Source organism: Oculina patagonica, chromosome 1, assembly GCF_052425735.1.
Source record: "Oculina patagonica isolate OP01 chromosome 1, crgOcupat, whole genome shotgun sequence".
NCBI classification, from domain to species: Eukaryota; Metazoa; Cnidaria; class Anthozoa; order Scleractinia; family Oculinidae; genus Oculina; species Oculina patagonica.
This window is the reverse complement of record NC_135758.1, coordinates 29785084-29796047: the sequence shown is the minus strand read 5'-3', so window position 1 is coordinate 29796047 and position 10964 is coordinate 29785084. Positions and strand designations below refer to the sequence as shown.

Below are 10964 nucleotides of genomic sequence, written 5' to 3'. Positions count from 1 at the left end.
GGTCGCGGGGGACACCTTAGGCTCATCATTATGCATCTATTTAAAGCGTATGCACGAAGTACAACGACTCACATCGACAACTTTACGAGATATTTATGACTGGAGAAAAATATGGGCGCGTGCGCGTGATTTGTAAAAAATCCCTGTTTCTTTGATATTTTAACCAATTTAAAACAACACTTAGCGATATACGTTCATATAGATTGTAGGAAGTCTTTGAGCTTATTTTTATTTAAATGTGACTATTTCTGCAACTAGTGTACTCAGAGTAATCACAAAAATATTCGGCATAAACAATCGTGTTCTTTTTGAAAACGCATTGTTCTCACCATAAAAGCGTGGAATATAATTACCATAATTACATCTCTCCTTGGCAAAATGATCGTATTTAGGTCGGGACACCTTCGGAAATCTCAAAGTTTGGACTTTTCCGACAATTTTGTGGCAGAGAATACAGCGCGGATACAGAACTTCATGACTTGCCACTGCAGATAGGTAAACTATGAATACTGTAGTGTGTCATAACAGAAGCGGAATTTTAAAAGAACGCTTTTAGAAAGAGGTAGAAGACATTAAATTCAAATTTGCGCACTTAAACCGCCATAACTTGCTGGCAAACTTTAAATTAAAAAATCCGCTTCTGTTATGACACTCTAGAGGTATTGACTGATTAGTTTTTGACAAAATCGCAGTGTGCTGTCTTCTACTCGTTCCGCAAACTCTGCCACAAAATCATGTTTTTCCCAATTTGGCACTAACGAGGCTATAACATCGCCGTAAAATGCAATCTACCAAATAAAAGATGACATTCACAATCTTTCATCATTTCGTTATGTCTCTGTAAATTTTGAGCTTAATCGCACCCATAACAGCCGAGAAATAAGCGTTTTAAAAGATGCAGGTCAAGCACAATTTCCCTTCATGAATTTATTCATGCTGTTGGTATCCCCCGCGACCTTAAATTGCAATATTTAGCAGGCCAAATATATTTTTTTAAGATTTGGCAGGCCCAAATCTCAAACTTTCAACCTTTGGTAGGCCAAATCTTGAATTTCCATATTTTGCAGGCCGATTCTAAAATGTATACGATCTAGCAGGCTAAACCTTAAATTTTTAATATTATTATTTTTAATATTAAGCGGGCCAAATATTTAAAACAATTTTTATAACATCTGGCAGGCCCTAATATTGAACTTTCAATACCTGGCAGGCAGGGTTTTGAGCTTTCAATAATGGCAGGCCAAATCTGGTACTTTCCATATTTGCCAGGCTAAATCTTGAATTATTTTTCTATTTGGCAGGCCACATCTCGAGCTTTTAAGTTTGGTAGGCCAAATCTAGAATTTTGCAGGCAAAATTTTGAACTTTCGATATTTGGCAGGGCAAGTTTTGAGCTTTGAAATGTTTGGCAAAGTATTGCCATGTAAACAAGGAAATTTGTCTGTTTTAGGATGTGAGTCATAATCAAGTTAATTGAAATTATTTTTATTTATTTTTAGACGCACAAAAAGTTCTCTCTGCTATTTAAGTGTAATACAACGCGCTTATTTACTTTTTCAAATCTTATGCGCAGGCCATTGCCTTCAAACCTCGCTCTTATTATTAGATATGTAACTTTGGATACCTCTTAGAGGATTCGATGTGCTTAACCTGCAAATTGCAATTGCTATAAAAAATCGACCAAAAAGGAGAGTATTTGCTTTTCCGATATGTTTTTGTCTTGCTGTGTTGGACCTAAAATTCAAATAACCCAGGACGTCGCACTAACGTGCGTTAACATGTTTTAACCATCTAATATGTATGGGTAACATCTGATAAGACCTAATGTTAAACAAACTTTGTTTAAAAATGTCTAACCAATCAAAACTTGTGAAATATATAAGTTGTCTTAAAGGAACTGAAGCTGTTCATTTGGTTATTTATCTTCTCTTCTTCTTATGTACATAAACATTAAACTGTTTAACTCTTCTGTGGAAACGTTTAATCTTTAGTCTTTGTGAATAAGCTGACTAGTTTAAACACCTGCTTTGAAGTGTTTGTTTGAGTTTAGTTTATTTGGCTACTGGTTAGAAACAAAGAAAATAATATGTTCGGGGTAACAGTTAGAGCTTTAATTATTTTAATTTTATCCCGATGCGGTCATGATGATGAGAAAGATGCAAAAAGCACACGATTTGTGACTTTAAATTTACAAAGCAAGAAACCTTTGTCGCTTCCACTGAACGTAAGGTGACCATAATTATGTCAAATGGAAAAAAAGTTCATGACGATTTTGCGTAAGTATCAGCTTCGAAACTAAGTACATGTAGAATATTATCGCGCTGTGCAAACAAACCAAGTGCACTTATCGATCAGGTGAAATTAAAACGCATAAAAATAACTGATTGCAATTTTATAATTTATGAAATTTATTATGATTCTCTAAAATTTTACGTCTCGTACATTATAATTTTAACCGAACCTTTCATACATTTGATAAGGATTAATAAGCACAATTTGAACACATTAGATGGTTTCTTAGGATAATGGGCCAAACGTCGCACTTCTCACGAATTTAACTTCGGCTGCTTTCGACTGAGAAGTTCGAGCCTAATTGTAAAACTTTCGCACTGGTTTTGCAAGTGTACTGAGTTCTCGAAACGCTTGAGCGTTTGGTAAGGGTAAGGGTGCACAGCTTGCCTGCTTCTCATAAGATTAAAGTAAACCGAGTTAAGTCTGTCTCGATATTAAGTTGCTCAATAGCCAGGTTGTTGGTTTTTTGCTTAGGCATAAGGCTACTAGGAGTATTTGACTTCTTCGCTAGGAAAGAGTGAGATATACTAGTTCTTCACAGGTTCAGTGCCCGCTGCATATTTCCAAGATGTACCCAGCACTAAGTGTGGCACTCGCATGCAGTACCCACGATTTAGACTCCACTGCAGTTCTTCGAAAGCCGATCACTTGGCGATAATCGAAGTAAAGAATCAACCCAGATTTGTTCCTTTTGATTAGAAGTGTTAAAAGAGTGCCATATGGCACAAGATGCCATTACATGCTCAATATCTGATCAATTTATATGAAATGTGGACAGGAAAATGGTCTTGAACAGATCTGTCTTTTTAAGGCATAAAATCATACCCCCCTAGCATATGAGACTTGATTAACTACCCCTATCACTTTTGCAACTTTTTCCTCTTTCACTTTTAAAATCAAGTTAATATCTGTCAACAGCCCGCACATTAAGAGCTGCAAATTAAGCTATAGTTTAGGGGTATACCCAAAATATAGAAGGAATGAGTTATTTTTTATTTTTTTATTTTTTTCGATTTGTCACCTTTTGAATTAAAACAGTGACTTCCTCTGGGTCTGTTAGTATGATTTATGACCTGCCACAAAACAATACCATTTAAATGAGATATAGTATGTGGTCTTCACGTCCATAGTTACCGTTTTACAAAAATGTGGTATTTTCCATGGGAGTGAAAGGATTAAGTCGTATTACATTGTTAATATCATAGGTGACAAATTACTCCTGAACTTTGGCGCGAAATTTTAGCGCTAATTTATAATTTCACATGTGAAATTATAAAATTGCCATGGCAACGTTCCCCATGTCTCAGTGCCAAGATGACGCACAGGATTTTAAAAGATGATCTTAAAACTTAAATTTTGCACATTTTCGCTTGAATTTCCCCTTGGCCAGTTTTTTGGTCGTTTTTTAATTAACTTTTCGCGATAACATGAATGGCATTGAGCGGATTTTTAAGCGTTTTACAAGGGCGCCGTTACCAGCCGGTTCGTTCATGACGATACAATAAACAAGTTACGAAACTACGACTGTAAGCGTAATTTGCCACCCATGATATTAAAAGGTAACCAAATGGTATACTCGTGAAATATGGAAATAATTTCACTTGTGTTTTGTCAAACGCGCGTGAAATTATTTCCTAATTTCACTCGTCGCCATTTGATTACCAATGCTAATTTCTAGTTACAGTTTGAGAGTAGCCAGAGACAAAAAAAGTAATCCGCTTTTGAAATTGGTTATAATCGATCTGACTGACTGACATGATTAATGTTTAGTTTGTGTAATTTGTTTTAGTCTTATCCCTGGGGCTGTTAGTTACAATAACAATTATAACGCAACAAAAGATGTTCATCCTAAGCAACGCACAACAGAACTTCAACAAACCCTAGAGGACCCTGGAGAGGAAGGGCGAGTCTCTTTCAGGACGCTGCTGACGAATTTTGCATCCACCACTACTGCGCATGGCGTTGGGAGGATAGCGGAAGGTTCAAGTTTACTGAGGCGGGTGATGTGGTTTGTAGTTAGTGCCGGGTTTTACGCGGTAATGTTTTGGATGTGCATTCAGTTGGTACAGCGATATCTGGACAAGCCAGTAGTGTCTAGAATGGAGATGAGCTTTGAAGAGGTGAGGAAGTGATTAGATTAATTGGCGCAACTGACGGAAGAAGAAGAAAACATGCATGTCGAACTTTTTGAATGCTAAACGCCTTGTGGAAGGTGTAAGCGCTTGCGTAATGCACTCTTCTTCAACGACATTTTTATCGGGTGTAGTTACTTTACGGACAGACTTTGACATTACACTGTCTTTGCAGCAAGCACTGGAAAGACAGTGAACGTTTATCTATATCCACCAAAGGTAGACAATGAGTTATATGCACGCAAATTACTAGTTTGTAAAACTAGAATAAACTGCTCAGGATAGTGACTTTTGCGGAATGTTTTAATTAATTTTAGGTCAACATAGACTGCGGTTTGTTATTCAACGGATCGCCGTTGAAAATGAACTTAATTATCTCTATATCTCTTTTTTTTTCAATTTGGCAACGAATACTAAAGCAATATGGCAAGGCCCGCTGGCCTTAAGTTTATAGCGGCGTTAGCAGCATTTTTGTTCTCAATTAACACGATAAATTCGCCATCAGCGACATAAGAATTCGCAAAGAAAATAAACGGATTCCGTATTTTATCCTGAGAAAAGAAAATTTTTGGATATGTTGTTCATATAAGGAAGCCAATTTTGATTCCCGAGGCTCAGAAATTTAACAGTATCGAAAGGAAGCTTGGTAAGTTATGACAGCTATTTATTTTTCTTATGCTTAAATTTACAGTCCCTTGACTTTCCTGCAGTCACAATCTGCAACTTAAATATGCTGAAGCGTACAAACATGAAAAACAGCAGACTCAACCCAGTAATCCAGGATATGGAAAAACGACGTCTTGACCGAGAAATGGGGAAACCTGACCAGCGAGTTAACAAAACTGACACAAACACAACCGAAGCAAGCATACAGAACCACATTCAGACAATGGAAAGCTCTAAGAAGGAATCGCTGTTGTCCAAGGCAAAAAATTCTGGCGAGAAAGAAATGTTATCGAATGTTGAAATAGACACTTCTAACTTAGAAACAAAGTACTTGGACGTGATTTTGAAAACAATTCCAGAAGAGGAACTGAGCAATAGTGGGCACAATCTGAATGAAATGCTGAAGCACTGCCGATGGTACTCTTTTAGCTGTAAAAAAGGGTAAGGAATGTTTCTCATGGTGGTTCTATATAACTAAGATAGAGGCAAAAAGACATAAATTTCATTCATAGTTTTTTATTATGTTAACAAGCAATATAAAAGTTGCATTTTTCCATTCATTTTCGCCTTTTATTTTCTTCTTTGATTATATCTGACGTTTTCACCTTCTCCACTAAATGACATCGTGTCATCATAGCACAACACTGAGTGCAACGCAACACAACACAGGGAACACAACACAATAAAAACAGCACAGCTCCAACCGCAGATAGCAATGCTACGGCTAATAGCCTTTAGTAGATAGTGAGACAAGCCCATCAGTTTGACAGGGAGACACAATTAATATTACGGCATAGCAACCTCACAAGCAAGGGAAATAATCCAGTAAGAAAGAAAACTGAGGTAACCTATAAACAGAATGCTTCAGTGCAAGCATAAAGATTCATTTTTGCCATAAAAAATGGTTCAGTACATGGAAGAGTGTACATGTGCATTTGAACAAATACATACGGAATTTACGCACAACAAATCCATAATTATTATCATCATCATCATCATCATCGTCGTCATCATCATCATCATCATCATGATCGTCATCATCATCATCAGCAGCAGCAGCAGCAGCAGCAAATAAAGTGTAAACAGATTATTTCATCAAATAAAGCACCAACAAATTACTCTCACTAGATACGTCACCCTGTTCTACCAACATATTGAAATACGGATTCGAACTGCTAGTGAGTATTTCCTTTTTATAACTAGTTTTAACAAATGTCGCGTTTTCAATTAATTATTTAGCAGTCTCAAGGCTCTCTGGCGACACTTCTGGCATTGGAAGTACGGCAATTGCTTCGTATTCAACTCCGGCTTGGCTCAAAATGGAAGCAAAGTTCCTGTTATGAAAGTAGATAGAGCAGGCCCATACAGCGGTAGGTGTCAGGTTCCCCCTTCTTTCTTTCATTTTTTCAATTTGGCAGCCTAGAGCCATACTGATCGTCGAACTGCCATAACAGGTAAAATATTTGGAGATCTTTAAAACACTAATTTAATGGAGCGTACACCCGGGAGTTAAAAATCAACTGAATCAGTATTTTGTTATATATCCCACCAGGTGAGGGTTTTATTTCAAAATGTACGCGGCGTGCCCCTTCTTATATTTCTTGGACTTCAAGGTTGCAAAATCTCTACAGTTGCCGGATTTGGCTATTCTAAACAGCTATAGTATATAAAGGGGTATCGAATGGTCTTTGCGGACATGCGAGCAGAGCGTTTTTCTTTGCGAGCACGAGCATTGGCAAAAGTTAGCATTGCAAGCAACGAGCAGTTTTCAAAAAGTTATCTCCACTAAACATCACTAAAAACCGAGCATGCGAGCACTTATAAAAATATGCGACCACGAGCAAACGAGCACCCACTAAAATTTCGCCAGCATTCTGAGCAGAATCCTAATTTTGCGAGCGCTGCAAAATTTTGATGGACCATTCATGACCCCTATACAAGAAACAACGAAGTTTCCTTGAAAAAAAAAACACATTGTACTATTATGTTTCATGGGTTATGTAAATCAGTAAGTATAGCCTTTTAAAATTTTCATGTTTCCAGAATGATCAAAGTAACTTAACTTTGTATAGGTCTTGAGATGGATATCTTCATTGATCAAGGAGAATACACAAGCCTGACAGACGAGGCTGGTGTCAGAGTTGTGTTGACAGACCAATCACGAATGCCGTTTCCATTTGATGAAGGCTTCAGTGTCCCGACTGGATTTTCAACCTCGGTTGGAGTAAAAAAAGTATTTTTTTCAACTCGTACGAGTTTACGTATTGTACCAACAATATACATGACTTCGTTGGAGTTGCTTTCGGAGGAGTAATAGGCCATTTCCGATATATTAAAATTCTAAAATGGCTCCGAGGCTTGGGGGAATAAAACAAAAGATATCACGTCGAGGTTCAGGAATGAATAAATCATTTCTTTTGTTTTATTCCCCCAAGCCTCGGAGCCAAGTTAGAATATTAATATATCGGAATTGGCCTATTGGTAATCCTAAAACAACAACAACGAGGTTTTATTTCCCTTTGGTCGCCATAGAAATATTTTATGTACATTATTATAAATTAATAAAGATAGAGAGAGGGGCCTGAGTAAAAGGGGCAGGCAGCCAGATTTACGAAAAGAAATCTAAACAGCTCACGGCAAACGGAAAAGCGCTACAAACCAATAAGAACTTTGGTCAAAGACATGTCACCGGCGCGAAGCCTAAGAAAACATGTTTGCTTTTATGACTTTTATTGGTTGGAACACGTTGCATGTGTTTTGAACCATGTAATCCCACGGTTCAAAACACATGCAACCAAAATCATGATCAACTCAATTTCAGTCGAGAGTCCAAGACGTCATAGAAAACTATTTCATTGTAACTTTATGCAGTTCCCTATTATCTTTCAATTCTGTGTTCTATTTATACCTACTGATTAGCAAAATCCCTTCTCGGCTTTGCTTTTTATTATAGAGATACATCCAAAGAGTGGATCCGTATTTAAACAACAGCTGTTTAGACGAAAATAAGGCAGGAAACGATACCTACGACATCTATGGAGAAAAATATCACGTAAACTACTCGTGCCAGGCAAGTAAAGTGTTATATCAATAGAAAGGACTGTTTTATAATGGAATCAGTACATTGATTTTCGATACAACAAACTCAGATCAGTATAACGAACCAGACATTTCGTCGGCAAAAGGTTTTGCCGCGTAAACAACGAGTATCGGATATGAAGAATCAAAGTTCTGATACTTTTCATGCAAGTTTGTGATATATATAGGAGGTTATCACGGTGCCTTTTTTGCTTCACTGAAAGAAAGAAAACCTTAGGGACTGAGAAGTGGGAGATTGTTTAACTGTAGAGAGTTAAGATTATATATTGTCGTCAGTAGTGAGAGTTGTTAGTTTGATACACCTTCTACTTGGCCAATGTCATTTTTTATCAGCCTTGTTTCTCGGGACGTCTAGCCACTCCGCCCCCTCCCTCCGATTGTGCTTTGTGCTCGAACTCTTCCTTCTCCTTCCCCTTTGAACGACGGCCACGCAGGCTAATACACAAGGACTAAAGAAAGGGAATCAAACAAACGAAAGAAACTAAGAGAAACTCAGTTACGAATGCTTGATAATATTTCGTCGTTTTACGTTTAGTGTATTTTAAACAACGTTATAGTGTTCTCTAGTCTGAAAACTTCAGGTTTAGACATCACTTGTTCCCATGATTGAGCATATTTTTCAAAAGTCCTGCTTTATTTAAAGTAGGTGATGTTTCGTGGCACAATACTTGTAAATGCAGCAGATTTGTTAAATATAACTTGTTGTATCTACACAGGCTTGCAGAATGTCATGTTTAGCAACCAAAGAAGTTGAAATGTGCAACTGCTCAGAACCGAGGTTTCCTACCAACGGCTCTGCGTGTTTCACCTCAGAGCAAAGTAAGTTTGATCAACTTGCATTGGTTGATGATAGTAAACAGACATTAAGTTCTAATTTGTGTGCGTAAAGCGCTTTTTGACCTTTTTCGGGAAGCTAATAAAACCCACTGATGAATGGAACTGGGTACGCGATACTGTCACGAGAAAGTCCATTTTTCCCATTATTTTAGCAAATGCAATATGGAATACGAAACTACACCCTTGCTGTAACCAATCAAAGCACAAATGTTGCCGATTCTTAATCAATTAGGGCTATAAATAACACCTATAAGACTTCTTTAACACAGGTTTCCCCGCACTTTACACTGGTTACATGGCTTGTCTTCTTTTTGAATTATAATCCTCTCTTGAATTGTTTCATTAAGTCGTGCTTGTGTTTGTTGCGATTGGAAGGATGCTATAACTTTATTTTGGTGAATTCATAAAAAAGAAAAATGTCCTGTACTAATTTCCTGTGTACTGAAATGAATTTAATTCAAATCAAATCAGACAAGTGCATAAGACAGGTTAAAGCCAAGTTCACAGCAGCAGGAATGGATTGCGTCACCAAGTGTCCACAGCCTTGCTTGTAAGTGTGTATCTTCTATAGATTGTTTTCACGTGACGTCGCGGCGGCCATGTTGGTGGACCAGAACAATAGACTTTCTCTCCGTTGGAAACTAAATTCTGTTTTCATGCAAATTCTGCGCGAAAATTTTGTATTGTTTGGTCCACCAATATGGCCGCCCTGTCACGTGTGAGTGAAAAACCATCTATAGTAATACACTGATTCTTTCATTTACCTTTATTGAGACTGAATTTCTGTCAATTGTATTTCCACCAACACTTATATATTCCACTGCTTTTGTTTCTGCCCGCAGAGAAAACGTCTTCAGCTACACAGTTTCAAGTGCTCAATGGTCAAAGGCATTCACCGTAAGCGTAATTTGTCATTAATTTTTCCTCTACCCTCTAATCTAGTTCAGGAATTTTCCTTTCTCCAACCTCTGACCTCTATTATGGTAAATTTAATTTGCCCTTCTCTGGGCCTTCTGTTTGAATGATTTGGACGATGAATCGCAAAGATTCTTTACTTTCAATTACGCCAACTATATGACTATGAAAAACATACTTATTTATTTTATTTATTTATTCAAGATATTTTTCTCGTAACATTTTAAAATGATCACAGATCGTGCTCATCTGGTTAAAACGCCTTTTTTTAAAGCGTTTATTAAAATAGAGGTACTTGGTCTCTTATCTAAGAATGCAACCACGATTTCTATCTTTTATAATATAATTTATTTTTAGTGGCATACTTTATTCAATCATAAGTAGACGAGAAAACAAATTAACGTTGCATCTTAAACCTAAATTTAACATGAGCAATTCGAAGTGCATGCAGGAAAAATGTGCTTCCCTTTCTTTTACAGGCAACGATAAGAAGAAAGTATTTGAAGGCTCAAAACTTAGGAAATGCTGCACTGGCAAGGTAATCGGTAATCAGCCATAAGGAGACAAAATTTAAGAATGACGAAAACTACATTCAATGGGTCAAACTCCACTTTAATAATGATTAAACATAAAGTGTGAAACAAATGTATATATTTCAAATAATTTGCATGGGAATTCATAACGATAGCAATGATACAAATTAAACCATCTATAGAAAGTGTTGTATTTGCCCAATGTTTCATTATTTGAAATTCAAACTTAAAAAATTGGGCGCAGTCCCTGAGCCTATGACTGATAAACATAAGTAACTAATATATAAATACACTGTATTCGTGTAGCCTAGAGATTTGTTTGTGTTAACGCAGAATCTCACGGAGGAAGGAAGAGAGACCCCCTTTCTAACTTTTCTTCATATTTCAATTCAACAGTGACAACTTTTTAAGGTTGCAAATATTCTATGAAGATCTGAGTGTTGCCAAAATGATCAACGAAGAAGCATACAAGGTAAACTGAGGGTATACT

At 37.0% G+C, this 10964-nt stretch overlaps 1 protein-coding gene across 2 annotated transcripts in view; it reads left to right on the top strand.

Moving 5' to 3' along the window:
• Positions 1 to 10964, top strand: part of LOC144662778 (acid-sensing ion channel 2-like) — a 51546-nt gene that overhangs the window by 39963 nt on the left and 619 nt on the right. The window contains exons 1-11 of one of the 2 annotated variants that reach the window (XM_078523695.1): positions 2152 to 2276; positions 4082 to 4412; positions 5116 to 5531; positions 6330 to 6460; positions 7163 to 7323; positions 8044 to 8160; positions 8906 to 9008; positions 9498 to 9576; positions 9869 to 9923; positions 10421 to 10479; positions 10871 to 10946. In XM_078523695.1, coding sequence (XP_078379821.1) covers positions 2242 to 2276; positions 4082 to 4412; positions 5116 to 5531; positions 6330 to 6460; positions 7163 to 7323; positions 8044 to 8160; positions 8906 to 9008; positions 9498 to 9576; positions 9869 to 9923; positions 10421 to 10479; positions 10871 to 10946 — 1563 coding nt within the window. In that variant the 5' untranslated portion in view covers positions 2152 to 2241. Of the gene's footprint in view, positions 1 to 2151; positions 2277 to 4081; positions 4413 to 5115; positions 5532 to 6329; positions 6461 to 7162; positions 7324 to 8043; positions 8161 to 8905; positions 9009 to 9497; positions 9577 to 9868; positions 9924 to 10420; positions 10480 to 10870; positions 10947 to 10964 lie in introns of those variants that run through there. The other variant, XM_078523702.1, reaches the window with a different exon arrangement.